Source organism: Juglans microcarpa x Juglans regia, chromosome 4S (genome assembly GCF_004785595.1).
Source record: "Juglans microcarpa x Juglans regia isolate MS1-56 chromosome 4S, Jm3101_v1.0, whole genome shotgun sequence".
Classification (NCBI taxonomy): Eukaryota; Viridiplantae; Streptophyta; class Magnoliopsida; order Fagales; family Juglandaceae; genus Juglans; species Juglans microcarpa x Juglans regia.
In genome coordinates this window covers 510027-527688 of record NC_054601.1, presented here as the reverse complement: position 1 = coordinate 527688, position 17662 = coordinate 510027, and the positions used below count along the sequence as shown (strand labels likewise).

Here is a 17662-nt window from a genome sequence, read left to right as displayed (position 1 = left end):
AACCATTAGATACAAGACATAGAAGGGAGGCATATGAGCTTCAATGGATAATTAATTCTCGAACCATTGTTGAAAATATTGAATACGACAAATCATCGCTTAAACCACCAGATTATAATATTGTTCCTTTAAATCAACTTGATATGTACAAGGATATTGATGCAGAAATAGGTACGTATTATATTAATATGTCAATATCTTTATATGTTTCTCTTATTACAAAATAATAATAATAATAATAATAATAATAATAAGTTTATAAATTAGATATTCTGGCAATAGCGATTAACACAAATGCACCAAGAGAGGTTAACACAAGCAATGGAAAATCATTAATGCAATACATATATGTGGTCAATTCAAGGTATGAATATATATATTTTTATATTGATAAAATTTTTACTTTAATATCTTATAATACTATTATTATTGTGAATCTAACATTATTTTTATTTTTTGTAGTTTAAAGGTTCTACGTTTGGCAATGTAGAACAAATTTGTTCATGATGAATGCCCTGAAATTTAGAATGCTATTGTGCAAAAGCCAATTATTCTTAGGACAAAAATCAGAGTCTCTTCGTATAATGGTATTTTTTCTTAATATTGACATTCTTATTATTTATTTATCTTGCATTTATATATTTATTCATACATGTTTATAATGTAGGCTTATCGTTATCATCGCGACCTACAAGTGTTTTCACCATTCAACCCTTTCTTGCATGTGCCGTTTCATTACGTACATGGTAAATTATATTTGTTATTTAAATACAATATAAATTTTATATTAACCTTTATCAATATATTAATCTCAAGCGATATATTATCCTATATATTTAATATATATTTCTTGTTATTTAAATGTTTCACTTTATCTATCAATTCAAATGTTTAGGGCAACAGAAAACAATTCGTTACTTGAAGAAATAATTGCCAAAAATTTGAATAGGCCAGGTGCGTCATCTTCAGGAGGTTCTACCAATCCATTAATAAAAATATCAGAAATTGCCGAAACCTTAAAGTTTATACCAGCAATGACGGTATAATTTTATTGTTTAAAATCATATCTTATTTGTTATAAACAATTATCTTTTTCACTTCTTTAGATTTCTTATGTTTTTTTGAAATTTGGAGATTGGAGGTTAGTTGGAATGAAATGGAGATGCACGATGCAAACTCTTGATTTGTGTGTTGTGAATTTCAAACAGTGCATGTTTCAAAATTGTGTATTGTCGATTTGAAAAAATATGGAGATTGGAGGTTGGTTGGGATGAAATGGAGATGCACGATATGAACTTTTGATTTGTGTATTGTGAATTTCAAACAGTGCATATTTCTAAATTGCGTATTGTGAATTTCAAAAAATATGGAGACTGGAGGTTGGTCGGGATGAAATGGAGATGGAGGATAGGAACTTCTGAATTGTGTGTTGTGAATTTTAAACAGTGCATGTTCCTAAATTGCGTATTGTGAATTTCAAAAAATATAGAGATTAGAGGTTGGTCGGGATGAAATGGAGATGGAGGATAGGAACTTCTGAATTATGTGTTGTGAATTTTAAACAGTGCATGTTTCTAAATTAACTATTGTGGATTTGAAATATAAAGATTAGGAATTGTTCAGAATGAAATTGAGATAAAGGATAAAAACTTGTTAAATATATGTTGTGAATTTGAAAAAATGCATGTAGTTAAATTTAAAATATTAATTGTTTCTTATGATTCAATGAATATAGTAATACTAAACGTTTATTGATACATTTAATACATACATGATCGAAGTCGATGTGTGATTTACATTTGTAATTTTTGTGTTGTGAATTTGAAACAATTCATATATTTGAACTTAGAATATTGATTATTTATTAGTTTCAATTAATGTGATAATATTACATTTTTTTTGATATATTTAATTGCCAATTTTAATGCAGCGATCAACATTTCTGGTTAGAGGGAAATTTACAATATCTGCATCTACCATTTTTTTACTTATCATGTGCAAACTGTAGTAAAACCACTGGATACGAAAAAGATGAAGAGTTTTTATGCTATAATTGCAAAGAACTAACAACTGCACAACCAAGGTAAATACTCATCGTGATATTTTCAAATTAACAATTTTTACATTATAATTATAATATACTATTTACTAATACCAAGAATTAATAATTTATTTATTATTCCTAGATCTCGTGTCTATTTAGAAGTATTTGATGACAGTAGCTCGATCGCAGTAGTAGCCTTTGAACCTACAGTGGAACAAATTCTTGATTGTACAACAACAAATATTGTACAACATGCAGAGCAGGTAAGATTTATACTTTTAGACACATTTAATAAATTTAACAAATTATTTTTTCATATATTTTTGTCATTACAGGAGGATCATTCGTACATAGAGAACATTACAAATAAGATTCAAGATAAACAGTGGATGATTGTTTTGGATGCATCTATGAATGAATTTGGAAAACTGCGCCAAAACAAACTTAACGTATTATCTGTCAATGACATACCTGAGACAGCAGAATAACTATTTGAAAAAGTTTCTTCTAGACTTCGAGTTATTATAATGTATAGCTATAAGAATTTCATATGTAATTATGATGATAATGTTTTAGTTTTAATAATCACTTTTTTTTGTACAATAGAACATTGTGTAATTATTATGTATTAACTTATTTTTTATTGTTATATATTTTTAGATTTCATAAATATTATTTTTTAAAATATTTTTTATATTGTCACAACTGGGCACACGTGCAATGCACGTGTTTGCCCTTTACTAGTATATATATATATATATATATATATATATATATATATGAGATTGAATAAACTTTTTGAGGAACATGTAAACGCCCACCTCCAAATTTGGGAGCAACACCAAACCCCCACAGATATCTCATAGTTATAATCTTATGATCACAAACTTACCACCTTCTACTCCTCATATAATGAATTACTTTACTCAAATCAAAGAATATTGAAGCAGCAAAGTTTGAACCCTAGCTAAATTTCTATATGGAAACAAGAGCACCGTACAAAGTTTGGACCGTAGCAAATCTCAATTGCATTTTCTGAATTAGAATACAGCCCTACCACGTGCTTGATAGTTACAGTCCATTTGACTTGACAGGCAATGCCTCCCCTTCTGAATGAAATAATCTACGAGCTCTGGAATTAGTAAATGACGATGCGTCAGATGACCTGTTCTCACCACAATTTGTTGAGCGTACATGGGATGAAAAGTCAGGGGTTGTTGGCAATCTGGTGGCAGCTTCAGTGCCTGATCTTAAGTTTGAATTATGGGAGAGCTCAACCTCCTCAAGTGTCTACAAATAACAAGGGAGAGCTCAGGTTTTTTGCCAATGTGAGGTGTAATGAAACCCTAATGTCCAAAGGAATTATTTGCCCATGTACATCAAAACCAAAGATGATAATTTCACCATACGAGCATAATCTAAAGATTAACCAAGTGAAGCTGTTTCAGATCCATGTGTTGAAGAGGTTTCCAAGACAATAGCAAATTTTCTTTGCAAAAGACAGACCAGAAGTAGATGGAATGCCACCAACATTAATCTTTGATTTAGAAGTTTAACTACCTGAATGGCTTGTAGCAAAACATTGTACATTTCTCGGATCTGTTTTCTTTTTACAACAACTTCATCATGCTCCTGCAATAGCTCGTCAAAAAGGTTCTCTCTGCATAATTACAAGCAAAAAAACATGCTCAATGTTCTTTATCAGCATTTATTTGTATAGTTTGGGTGCTTGTGCAGCGCATGTTTTTTTTTTTTTTAAATCAGTACGCAGGTTTTTATACAATGACAGCAAGATTTGTTTGTATAGAATATTTCACACAATCAATGGTTTATGATAAGCAAGCCTAAGTCAGTACTAGGGGTGTAACCGGTCCGGTCCGGTCCGGTTTTGGACAAAATCTAGAACCGATCCGGTATGTACCGGTTTTTCATTTTTCAAAACCGATTACACCCCGGCTACCCTCCTAAACCTGTACATCCGGTTTTACCGGTTTCCGGTCCGGTCCGGTCCGGTTTTTTTAAAATGTAAAAAATATATAATAAATTATTACTTCTTATAATAAAATGTTATTAATAATTTAATATATATATATATTACGTTTAAAGCATATGATCAATTAAATTTTCATCTTTAAGATTAAACTTTTATTTTATAAATTATAATAAAATTATCTTATATATAATTATATTAATAACATATGATCAAAAAAATTACAAATGTTCATATTTAAGATTAACATTTTATGTTATAATTTATAAATTATAATATGAAATTATTTCATATATGATATATAATTATATATTATATATAAAAATTTAATATGTAATTATATATTATATATAAAACTTATATATATAAATATTTTGTATAATATATAAAATTAATTTTTATATATGTATTTTTTTCAACCGGTCCAGTTCGGTCCGGTCCAGTTCCGAAAACTACGGAACCAAAACCGGACCAGTTCCGGCCGGTTTTCATAATATAGGAATCGGTTCCGGACCGGACTGGTTCAAAACCGGACCAACCGGTCCGGTCCGGTCCGGTTCGGTCCGGTCCGGTTTTTCGGTTTAAATTTACACCCCTAATCAGTACATCCAAGGAAATTATAAAGCTACTATAGACAGGTCTTGAGATCTTTGGAATCTCAACACCGTTAAATTTTTCTCATGGCTAGCCATTCCGAGCACAAAAAAAGTGAGCACACTGATAGCCACAATCATGTCACAATCCCCAGAGAGTCCACTTCCAAGTAATCAGAATCATCCGAATGAGCTGGAGCCAAATCTACAAGCTCTATTTTTAAAATGAATTGCTGATCGAACAGATATATTATCTTAATTGTTTCATTAACTTTGAAATCCCCACATGTCAAAATACCTACCTTCAATGATTAGTCGTCAAGTTTATGCATTTATAAAAAAGTATTAACCAAAACAATCACAATCAAGGAATAAGAGAACTAATAGAAACGTTAGTTTACTGGGGGGCTGGGGCATTATTTATTGCACAAAACAGGATATATTTGATGCATATTAATTAAAATACAGTACAGTATTTAATTCAACGCAGTACACAATAGTTTTTATAAGTACACATACTACGTATTTTAAATGTCATTATTTGGAGAATAATTTTCATGAATTACATTTGTGAATTTTGTTTGGAAATAAACTGGTAGAATTTTAAGCACAATGAAATAGGAAAAATTTTAAGTACTTCACAAAATCAAGAGACCAAACAAATAGATGTAATAAACACAAAAGGCCCAAGAGTCCCGGGGTTAAACACGTACTTGTACAGTTTTTGTATAAAGACGAAATGAAGGTCCCTTTTTGTATAATTAACCTGAAGGACATTGGCAATAGCATAAACATTCATATGGACAGGAAAAAGTGTCAAAAATAAAGGATCTAGAAAGTCACTCTGATATAAAGTAGAGCGCATAGACGAGATACTAGAGGTTAAAAAAGCCTTACCAGAAAGTGCATTATAGACTTTGGAACTAAGTCTTGGATGTTCTTTCTAACAATGTCATAGTAAGACCCCAAGAGTAATTTTGTTGCAATTATTATCTCTGCATCATGCTCTGTCGTTTCAAGTGGCCTTAGCATGGATGGTGGCTGGAATTAACAAAGGCAGAGGAAAGAGCCGTGACATAAAGGGGAAAAAGAAGAAATGGATAATACAAAACATTACGTATTTACATATAAGCATCTGTGAACCACATTATTACCTCTCTCAACTGGATTGTAGAAGGTATCTGCTCCACAAACGGAACAGTTTCGCCAACAGATTGGCTAGCTTGCACCTCTCCAGATTTTGCCCTGCTGCCAAATATTGATGAAATTCCCCAAGTCCCCAAGGCTGTGTTACCTCCTGCCTTATTAATGTTACTGCTCATGTAACTTTTTTTTCCTTGAAGCAATTGCATTAATGAAAAGTTATTGTTCTTCTAATCAATGAAAATAGCAACTAAAATGAGTAAATCCCAGACCATAGCCATCCATTTTTAAATTCTGCACATCATAAAACATACTTATAAATTAACATACTTATAAATTTCAGCAACTTAAGTGGATTTCACAGAAAATATCCTTTACTTGACTGTAACACGCATGTCTTAGTTTTTAAAGCTTTCTGGTACTGATATTCAACAAATAGATTTTGGTAGTTAAAAGCATAATAATGACAAAACTAAAATAAAGGAACCTGAATTTTTTTTAAGACAAGGAACACCCCGGAAACCATCTAAATGCAACATGTCTTTTATCCCGGTTAAACCCTTGACCCGTTTATCACCCCCACATCATATGGATCAGGTAAATCAGCTTTTTACTGATAAGATGCGGCCCTTGTAAATTGTTTGCACTCAAGAATTCGAACCTCAAACCTGGAGGAAGCATACCCCCCAGACCAAAGCCCTTACCACTTGAGCCAAGCCCTAGGGGTAGAAAAAGAATGGACACCTGAGTCTTACAGCACTTAAAACGCTTACACATAAATGGTCTAAGCAAATCCTTGGCATATCCACACTCTCTTGCATAGGATTAACTGATATCTCCTTTGTTTACTGTAATTTTTATTCTCGTACGGTAACTGCTACCAGCACAAATCCATATTGATTCAAGGTCCATTAAAGCCATTAGGTGTAAAATAACAAAAACTATTAAGAGCTAATTTAACTTATAGAGCTCTAAGCACCTGATTCAGTGGGAACTGTAAGCCCCAGATGATGAAGTTCATAGCTTTTTTTATGGGGCACAGTTTTTTTTTTTTTTTGGGCCGGGGGGGGGGGGGGGGGGGGGGGGGGGGGGGGGGGGGGCATAGGTAGGAACAGGCAAAAGTTTTAATTGGAAAAATATATTATCATTTGTATTTTCGTTGGAGAGAATATATAAGTGAAGAGTTTCACCCATTTCTTTAGTTTTTCTCTTCATTCATGGTTATATGAAAATTTTATTAAATGATAAACAAATTAACAAAGAGAGAAATCCCAAGTAAAAGGTAAATAAACAAATTTCTCTATACAACTACATATAGAGATAAACAGTAGTAATACTTCCTCTTTTTTATTAGGATGTTAAACACAAAACAAGTAAAAATCTGATCCAAAACCTCACTCTCCACCCCATTCTTAAGGAAGAAGGCAATGCCATTTGAGTTAGAGCTTACCAGATTTAGAAATTTAGAAAGTTATATATGTGCTACCCGAGAAGCAAATAATGATACCCAAACTTAGGACATCATCAGTACAAAATAAAATTTACCAGATGATACAGGTCTCTCATTATTCGAGGAAGGATGATTTCCCTGCCAAAAGCCAAACAAAAGGTAGATTAAAGGACAAAATTGAAAGCAATAGTAATAACCCCAGGAAATTTTTTTCTCTTAGTAAAAATATCACTCAAAGCAGAAAAGGAGCAATCCAAGTGCCCAAGATGTATACAACAATACAATTGATTCACCTATCTAGAAAGAGAAAAACCATTTTCACGACAATAGTCAAAAAACCAAATGCTACACTCAAGAATGTCGTCAGGCTAATGGATACAGCCAAGTGAATAACTTTAAGAAACCAAAATCATCACTCAAAACAACGACCTTTGTTGGAATAATCCTTACTCCGTCAGCTATTTCCAATTCATTCTGCTTATTTTTCCACAATTTTACAGGAAACCTTCTGAATATTTTTGTCATGTATCTTTGTCCTCTGACATAAACTGATTATCTCCAATATGAATGATACTGAAGCAATGCCGAGTATGATTCAAATAAGTTGAACCATGCAAATAAAGGCAAGATTAAGCAATTCCAGTGTCCTTGAAAGAGATTAAAACTTTGCGTCGTGATGGGGTTGAGTAGGAATGTTATCATTGATCAAAAGTGTTTTGAGTTTAAGAAGATTAATGAAAGGTGGTGGAGAATCACGAAGAATAGTTGTTGTGGAGTGAATCACATTTTCATTGATCAAGTATCGTTGGGGTGGTTGGCTGCCATGGTGAAAGAAGGTGTAGCTTTTGGGGGTCCTTCTGTTTTTCTTAGAACACGAAGAAATGGGTCTCAGGTTTGGGTGGTGCAGAGGCAGTGTAATTCTTATGGGAGTTTTTTCACCTTATCGGAGTTCGGTCAAGCAAGGCGGTGTGGGTTGCTAGTGATATCGGAAAGGAGGAAGGGGATAGGATGGAGACATTTTGGAGACTTGTTGGAGGAGCTCTTTGCAAAATCCTCCGTTTTGGGAGGGAATAACAGAGGGACTCGCCCATTGATGTCTTTTCCTCCGTCGCAGGGCCACTAAGCTTCCTCTTCGTACAGAGAGGCCTTGTCTCGAGCCCCAGAACATGCAGAGAGGGCAGACGTTTCTTCTTCTTTGGTAAAGGCGAGCTCTATAAAGGGAATGGCAGGAATGTGTCGAGGACGAATCTGGCATCTCTGTTGCACACCTTGACTGATATGGAGAAGCATGGGGGTTGCTTGCAGACGTTGAAGAGGGGATGAAGAAGGATTAGGGTATGGGCCAGGAAGAAGGTCCTCATAACGGGCTAGGTAAGGGAAAGGCAGTGGCCTCAACGGAACCTCAAGTGGCCCAGTGGCCTTTCTTGCAGGCCCGTGTGGAGTACCAGGCCCAGGCAGTGAAGCCTGTCTAGAGGAAGAAGCCGTAGGACCTTAGTGGCCCGTCGACATGTCGACCCGCGCCACCGTCGCTGGCGATACCTTAGACAATATCGTCGAAGGCCATAGAAGCTCTAACAGAGGTCGTGACGCCAGAGTTTGTTTTATCATGGAGGCTAGAGGAGGGCTTAACATTACGTCACTGGTTCACGATAACTTGATACTTGTTCAGACCACCTCACCGGAGCCCGCCAGTGCACAGACAACTGCGAAGAGGTCAGAGAAGGTGTCTGCGAGCAGCAACAAGGCTATTGTCCCCGAGCTTGCCACGGCTAGTTCCCACGATGATGTTTTGGCCACTATTCCTGAGTCTTTGACTTCACCTCAGGCACAGAAAGCCCCAATAGCCTCAAAGGAAGTCTCGGGAGGATTAGAGATGGTGTCCTATGTGCAGGTAATGGATGAAGGGGATATTGTGGACGAATTGAGGTCAGTGGAGGAGGAAACTAGCCTGTGGAAGCAATCCTTGCTTTTTGAAGACAGTGAGGTGGAGATGGGTAGTCTGTCTCCTCTACAGACACTTCCCCCCTCAGATTGCACCTAGAGCATCAGATTGGGTGTTAAAAAAAGTCGGGGAGCTTCAGGGTTGGGTGGGATTGACATGTGATGCATATGAAGAACAATTCATGGCTCTCTTAATAGCCATTGAAGCTGGCTATTCCACGGCCATGAAGTCAGCTGTTAGAAAGGAGAGAGCTGAAACGATTGCATTGTTCTATCAATTATGGTTACAAGGAGGGAACTTCAGGGAGAGATAGATCAAAAGGGAGAGACTCTTTGTTAATGAAGCCTAAAATACTGTCTTGGAACGTAAGAGAGATCAATGACGTGAATAAACGCCTTCACATGAAGTATTGTTTGTCTACAAGAGACTAAATTGTGTGGTGTTGAAAGAAGTATAATCCGCAGTTTGTGGGGTTGTTCCTTTGTGGGGTGGTGTTATTTAGCTTCGTTGGGGGCTTCGGGAGGTGTATTGGTGATGTGGGACAAGAGTGTAGTGGAGATGGTAGAGGATTGCATCGGGTCATTTTCTATGGTTGTATCTTTTAGGAATACTGAGGATGGATGGAGGTGGGCTCTTGCGGGTGTGTATGGGCCCAATGTGGATAGTGATAGAAGCTTATTGTGGGAGGAATTGGCAAGTCTAAATTCTTTATGGGATTTACCTTAGATTTTTTGTGGTGATTTCAACGTTGTTTGGTTCCCTAGTGAGAGGGCGGGGACATCTATGTTGACAAGAGCAATAGAAAACTTTTCTGAGTTGATTTTTGAGTTGAACAAAAAAAAAATAGAAGCTAAAGTAGGCAAAGGCCCCATTTGGATTCAGAGATAAGTTGAGATGAGTTGAGATGGTTTTAGATGAGTTGAATAAAATATTATTAAAATATTATTTTTTTAATATTATTATTGTTTTGTGATTTAAAAAAGTTGAATTGTTTATTATATTTTGTACGGGAATTTGAAAAAATTGTAATGATGAGATGAGATGAGTTGAGATGACTTTACAATCCAAACCGGGGCAAAGTCTTTAGTAGGGAAGTTAATTTCAATTGGTCCCCTTTTTTTAAGTAAAATGGTGCCCTTTCTTTTGTTTTGACAAGTGATCCAATTTTTTTCCTGATAAATAAGATAATTTTATTGATAATCAAGAAAAATAAGCACTATCACCATAGATTGTGTGTATACTTCTAGTAAGCCTAAAGAGTGAGGGAGAAGTGGTCCAAAAATGTAATATGAAATTAATGCGTATCTGTTAATATGAGTTCAAGTCAATCATAAATCTCAAAATCATGAAACATTCACACAGAATCTGGTCGTTTACAAGCACGTACGATGGGTCTTAATCAGAAATTCTATCAGCTATGGGTCCACAAAACTTAAATATTTGATACTATCAAAGTGGTGGCATATACCTGTGCTAATTTCAACTGCTGCTTAGCAAGCTCAATAGCTTTGCTCCCGCCTATAAACTTAGGATTTGAAGAATTTATATAATCCATCTGGACAAAATAAGTTCATGTGTCAGCAGTGAACCAACCAGCTTTATGTGTGCATCTCAGTTGATGTCATTAAAAACAAGACGTGATCATTAGAAGGATTGCCATCTAAAATAAAAATTTCTCGGTAACTAAGTAAAATCACTTTCTATGCAAGAAAAAGAAAGCAAACGAATTTATCACTTTCATTCGCTTGAAGTGAGGAAAGCAGCAGGTTCTCAATACCATGAAAAATAGTAACAAAACTATTTGTTGAAAATAGTTCAAACTAGTAAACAACATAGAGTAAATTACATATTCACCAAGCACAAAACTTCTATTTAGTCGAAAGCATAATAGATTAATAATACACATACAACTTTTTTTACGACTCTTATAAATGGAGGGCGGTTATGTAAAATTTAAAATTCAAACTAAAAAAAACTATTTAACGTCCTCCTAATTACTATCCTCTCACCCTCCCCTTGCGTGGCATCAAATGATTGGATGTAGGTAATAAATAAAAAATAATTTTCCAATCATTTAATACCACCTTAGAGGGTGATGAATAGCACTTATCGGACGAATGTCATTATTCTTTGTATAACTATTTCAACAGCATTGAATGATTTTTTTTATTGGCACCGGGTGTCCGGGAACAACGTCCCGACTAATCCCGGGGGTGCACAATTGAAGCAGGAAATTTTCAAAGCTACTGGAGTCTGGAAGTAAAAATGCAAAATATTTAAGTGATTCTGAATGCTGCATCTCAGGATACAAGTTTCTAAAATCATTGTTGGTGATATTGAAAAGCCAAAACCATATTTGATGTTCTAATGAAAGCAGGATTCAGATTTTTATTTCTTGTATCAAAATTGTAGTAAGCAATGAAACATATGGAGAAATCTCCGTAATTTAATCCATTTTCAAGGCAGATTTGTACTTCTTTCTGTAACTAAAATTCCCCAACATTTATTTTTTCAAAAAGAAAGTATATCCCATACAAAATTTCAATTAATCCTAAAAATTTATGATTTTAACATTAACTAGGACAGAGATGCAATCTGAAGTTCTAACTATAAATAATTTTTCATCTACTTTTCCATTATTATCTTTAACTTGAGTACTAAAAAGAAAAAGTAAATTGAACAGAGATCTTATAACCTCCGTCTCAATAAGATTTTCTATCATTCTCTCAGCAGGTTTTACACCATCACGCAAGAACTTTCCCATGACTTCGTCCATACGTCTTCTTAAGAATGGAAACCTTTGCAACTCAGCTACCCCACAAGCACGGCTCATCTGCAGGGAAAAAATATCATTAACATCTTGAAATTCATCACACTAACAAAAAATTGGAACTCACAAGAGAACAGTACACGAGTTGTAGACATCACCTTCATCAGTTCATCGTAAACAAACCGTAGACACTGAAGGCTAGGGTCTAGCAGCCGAGCAATTTGTCGTCTAACCAAAACTTCAAATGGAACCTGAGGCACCAACACCGTAACTTAACATCCAATTCCCCAGGTGAAATGCAAAACAAATACACCCTATGTAATTATCGCAATGCTCACTTCTGGCAAAAATAAAGTATTTCTCAGACCAGTGGCATTTTGAACAGCTGTTCGGATATCATCATCATTCAGATCTTCACAAGGGTCCACTTCCTACAAGTATTCTGAGGTAGTTAGCAGCTAATTAATGGTTAAAAGTTATAGTCACAATTTTTCCAGTACATAAGTGGAAAACAATGTAATGGTTTCCATCGTTTCCAAAAGAACTAATCAAAAGTAATCTGATAATGCTCCTTAAATAATGGTGTATCTTAAGCTTAATTCCATGAACCATGCACATCAAGCCGAAAAATAAATTGAAGCAATAGAAGTATGAATTAAATGCGACTAATATGCAGTGCTAAAGAAAATCATATGTGCTTAACGGGCACCTCCAAACTCTGTACAAAAATAGACTGAAAAATGTAGTGAATCCTGGCTCCGCCTGACAATTCTTTGGTTGACATTTCGTTGCTTTTCCCATCCACCATGGCAGAAAAGACTGTTAGAGAGGTAAATGAACATATTAAAGAAGGCAGGCATCACCCAATGTACAAATATTCCCAGACCAGAACATTAGTATGAAGTGAAAAGATGTTTAGCAATTTATAACAACAACTACCAGAAGAATTAGTGCATTAAAAAACATTTATAGTCAAAGGACAAAGAAGTTGAAAACCCCAATCAAGTAATTAAATATATGGTACTCACTCCAGGATATATAAATCTCACCTTCACAATATTTTGACAAAATGTCCAACAGAATCACTCCTTGCTCCCCCTAGTTAATGACATATGCCAAAAGATGCTTAGACAGAACAGGGGTAGATAAAGTTACAAACTTAGCATGCTTCCTATTCAATGCAAAATCACCCAAATAAAGTCACAATAAATGATAAAATTAATGTGAGTGCGCGTGTAACAGATGCCCAAATACAGAACAAGAAACAAGCCAACGACTTCAGAGTCATAAAAATATTGCCAGACAAGTGAGATGCACAAGAAACTCATTGTTTCGTAGGGAAGGTGATATCAACTGATTGCCTACCTAGATAATTTAAAATTGTTCCATCATAGACTACAAATACGGAGACTTAAAAAGTATTTATTTTATCTTATTTGTTGATGGAGTCCAAATGACAGCATTTTCGTATGTATGTGGTACAGTTTACAAGGACCCAAAAAGAAAAAAGCATATCAACTATGCAGGTAGAGTACTTTAAGATTATCAGATCTACAAGGTAATTTAATGAAAATATAGTACACTATATGCAAACTTTCTAAATTACGTTGTAAGCACCAAAGAATACTAAGCATTTCCTAACAACTTATATATTTTATAGTTTCCTAACCCACTTTAGATTCCATGGCGTCTCCATATGTTCGCAGCTCTTTAACGATACCACCCATATGGGAATTGAGCTCAGCCTTTAAACCTGGGAGAACCATTTGGATATGCTGTTCCAGAATCTGCAAAGGAAGCAAATAACATGGACAACGACAAATGAAAGAACAAAAGAAACAAAAAAAATAAATAAAGAGCAATCAATCTGAAATGGAAAACAAACATCATCAACAACGACCAATAAAAAGAAGCAGAAAGTGCCAATGACCTGTTGGTTAACTGGCATCTACCCTGGTCCTTAGGGACCATGGGGTCTTCAGCTAGGTTTTTGAATCCCCCCAAAACTGGGCTAACATGCCCTCCTTAAAAATTGCCACTCTCATATATGACAATTAAATTACTTTTGGGGTTATTATTCATTTTTTACTTGTCTTATTTTGAAATTCGTTTCTTCAATTAAGAGAAGAAAAAGAGAAAAGTACAACACAATAGTAGGAATTCTCTTATCCTATTCGAAAGGATATTATATCATAATTATTCATTACAGTTTATGTCCACGACTGCTACTTTCTTTCAGGGATAACTAAAAACACTAGGCTTCTTCTAATCTGTATCACCCACATATCATTTTGCAGTTGTCATTAGGCAAATGAAATTAAACTTGTTATTAAGCCCTAGTTAATTACAATATACAACAATGTTGACAAACAAAATTAAGCTTAACTTAGAAACTCATAATCATTTGTAAACAGTGATTGCATTCATGACTGACAATATCAAACTGAAAAATGGGTGCAAACCAACCTGATTCAGCAAGGAAGCTAACTGCGGAATGCCGCAATGATTTGATAGACCACAATATACCTTTCACATGCATGGCAATCCAACAAAAACACAATCAACTCAAAACTAAATCACTAGTGTAACACAAAAATCATTTGAGAAAGTAGACATACAGGATGATCACGGAAGAATCTCTCCTCGTATGCAAGAGCTTCTGCAATGCTTCGGTTTTTATTAATGTCCTGAAACGCAAACAAAAATAGATGTGACAAACATATTATCCGTAGAGCCAAATCCGGTACAATAAGCAAAACAACCACTCAAGATTCAAATCACAAGTAGCCAAAAAAAGGCTTCACTAAGGTAAATGCGAGACCACCTGGATTCTTATTTGTATAGCACATGAGAAACTTTTGTGACTACCATAAGAATGGAAGAGTGATCTAGCAGTTGTCTTTTAGCATTTTCTTTCATAAGTAAATCAATTAAGTTGGGAAAAGGAAAGCAAGAATGCAAGAAATCTACAAAGGTAGGAAAGTGAAAATGGTGGTGGGCCATCATCCAAACGTAAAGAAAGTTGAGCATGATGGATTTAGCTCTAACATTGTCATTTCTTGGTCTTCAAAGCTTAAGGCATTCTGTTTTTTTTTTTTTTTTTAAAGATTACGAATATCAGTGATTAAAGCTGGCCAATTGTTGATTAAACAAAAAAGAATAATAAAAAGCTTCACTAGAGAGGTCATATTAGCAAAGGTGACAATTATGTAGACTGCAGTTCCTCAGCTAGTGTATAGTGGATGGAATCTCTGCGAGAAAGAAGCATAAATCTTGCAATAGAAAGTCGTAAACAGATTAGCACATATTCATGGCAGCCTAGTAGCTTTCTTCTATAACTATCCACTTTAAAAAGAAAAGAAAAGAAACCACATATTTGGTTGTAGAAGTTAGCCATATGTAGTGAGACGTTTTGCTTGCATAAATGATTCTGGCTACCACAAGAGAATAGCCCCAGAAATAGATCATCTATGAAAATATGAACCATGGCAAGGTCAAAGGAGTAGTAAGTTTGTTTCAGAAATTGACTTTTTATAGGGCTGCGCCAATTGTGCTCTTCAATAAAATCTTCGATTGCTTGCTAAAGAACAAACCATTAAAAAAACTTTTATAACCTTATTTCACAAACCCTCTTAAAGCACATCAAAGAAGACAGAACAGATTATAGAAGCAAAATAACAACCATGGGGTTTTTTGCCCAAGTTGAGAGAATAAGGCCATGTTCAATGGTGCATATCTTAATATGTGTGTTTATATAGATATATAAGTATTTCAATGATGCATTTAAAGTCTAAAAAATCCAAGAGATGTTTTGCAGCAGCTTCAATCGTGTTACTATGTAAGTTTTTTTTTTAATTTTTGTAACCCCAACCCCATTCCCAAAATAATAAAAGCCACATTTTTCTTTGTTATTTATTTATTTTTTTTTTCATTTCTTCTGAAGAATATTATACATTTCATTATGGTACAAACAAGAAATTGGATGTTGCATGAGTCTACAACAATTAATACCTCTTGGCTGCGATTCACAACACCAACATAACCAAGGTGAAGTGGGACAACTTTTCCGAGCAGAAAGTTTCGGGCATCAGTACCCCTATCCATTATATCAAGCTACAGACAGTACAGAAGTACCACGTTATAGCAGTACCCAAGCATATAAACATACTGGAAACTAAAGTAGGAAAAAACAATTCTTCTTGGGCTTGAGGGCAAGAAAAACAAACCTTGGTGATTACACCAATAGTCCTAGAACCTGTTAATGCATTTATGTCAATGTTTGAACCACGTCAGGTATTGAACAGTAGAATGAGCATATACCCATATACACATATAAAAGCATAGATAAGTTAAACAATTTTTTTCATCGGTGAGATGAGTTTAACAATTAAAACAAGTACTTGATAGATCCATGTGCGTACCGGTTGGATCAGCTTCTCTTGCCATCTGAAGCGCATCAGAAGTTGCCAAATCAGAATTTGCGGGACTAACAGCCAATATGATACAGTTTTCTTGGCTGATGTGTGCCATTATCATCTTCCTAATCCTCGCTTCAATGTCACTAGGTTGATCTCCCACGGGAACTTTGGTAATACCGGGTAGATCAACGAGGGTCATATTAAGTACATTCGGAGAGAAAATTTTTAGGCCAATTTGTTTATCCGAAACCCCTTTGTTATATCCTGCTTCCCTTTCAGTCTCGGTCTGTACTAGCCAAGAGCATAACTCAGCAAAAGGTTTTCTTAATTACATGGACATATCTTTTTATTACTTTTTTTAAAAAAACTTATATTTTCGAATGTGGATAATTGTCTTCGTTCTTAAAAATAAGGGCATAGGGAAATCACCTGTATTTCTTGACGAATCTTGGAGAAATCGTCGAAGCGCCGGCCGGGCATGTGACGGAACTCGCCCCACTCGACCCTGCCATCGTGGTCACCCGGTTTCGGCTGGGAATTCTCGAGCATCAGTATTAGGGGTCGGCGGGTGCAAATGTCGCAGCCGCGAGGAAGGAAGTCACGGCCAACCAGCGCCTCGAGTACGCTGGACTTGCCGCTGCTCTGACTGCCCACCACGGCCACATGTGGGAGCGAAATATTGGACAGTTCGCTCCCCACCGGCGCTAGAATGTCTTGGAGCTTGTTGACGATCGGGATCACCGACGAGCCAATCGTCGGTGGTGCGGAAGTTCTCGGATTAGTACCATTCGGTCTTGTTTCTTCGCCCATTAATCTTGAAGCCAAATAAAACCCTAGCGTTTTAATAAAGATTTATACAAGTTGCGCTCACCGATGTGGCAAACTTCTTGTTCTTGGAAGGAAGAAAATGCTTGTTGCTCTCCACGGGATTAGTCGGGACGCGCTCACCGGTGCCAATAAAAAGAAGAAGAAAGTGCTTCGGAAGCAAGAAAGTGAGTCGAGCCATTGTACGAGGTGACGCTGCTATAGGCTCTTTTTTTTATTTTCCTTGTTCTTTTCTTGTCCGGTTTCGTTAAAAGGTGTTGATAGATTTTAACATTGTGCTACACACACGCCTACACGATGTAAACTATTTAAAAATATATAATTTTATTTTTTTATTTTTATATTTCATGAAACCTATTTTTAAAAAATATGAGAATAAAAGATTACAATCACATAATTTTAAGTGATATGTAAGAGTGTGAAGCTTATATTTATAATTTTTTCGATTTTAAATATAATACTTTTATTTAAAAAATTAATACATCAT

The 17662-nt window shown here is 35.3% G+C and overlaps 1 protein-coding gene across 5 annotated transcripts; it reads right to left on the bottom strand.

The window, feature by feature from the left end:
• Positions 1–2985: 2985 nt before the first annotated feature.
• On the bottom strand, positions 2986–17407 carry LOC121262579 (dynamin-related protein 3A-like). Of its 5 annotated transcripts, none has more exons than XM_041165106.1 (19): positions 16780–17406; positions 16354–16636; positions 16159–16187; positions 15944–16045; positions 14551–14619; positions 14399–14458; positions 13606–13719; positions 12982–13030; positions 12642–12751; positions 12271–12363; positions 12091–12183; positions 11858–11995; positions 10631–10717; positions 7316–7358; positions 5782–5924; positions 5525–5668; positions 5341–5393; positions 3605–3704; positions 2986–3334 (listed from the first exon to the last, which is right to left on the bottom strand). In XM_041165106.1, the coding sequence occupies exons 1-19, from the start codon at positions 17158–17160 to the stop codon at positions 3116–3118; spliced, it is 2310 nt and encodes a 769-aa protein (XP_041021040.1). In that variant the 5' UTR covers positions 17161–17406; the 3' UTR covers positions 2986–3115. The 5 variants fall into 5 exon arrangements, 3 of the variants coding, with proteins under 3 accessions (XP_041021040.1, XP_041021039.1, XP_041021041.1); XM_041165105.1 differs by having other exon boundaries at positions 5782–5963; positions 16780–17405; XM_041165107.1 differs by having other exon boundaries at positions 3060–3390; positions 5782–5963; positions 16780–17407.
• Positions 17408–17662: the final 255 nt, after the last annotated feature.

Excerpts from the sequence above, each read along its gene's own strand:
- LOC121262579 (XM_041165105.1), bottom strand. The coding sequence starts at position 17,160 with ATGGGCGAAGAAACAAGACCGAATGGTACTAATCCGAGAACTTCCGCA. Across the intron at positions 12,184-12,270 it reads ATACTTTATTTTTGCCAGAA|GTTCCATTTGAAGTTTTGGT; the intron begins GTGAGCATTGCG and ends TTGGTGCCTCAG. Across the intron at positions 11,996-12,090 it reads TTTACGATGAACTGATGAAG|ATGAGCCGTGCTTGTGGGGT; the intron begins GTGATGTCTACA and ends TTTTCCCTGCAG.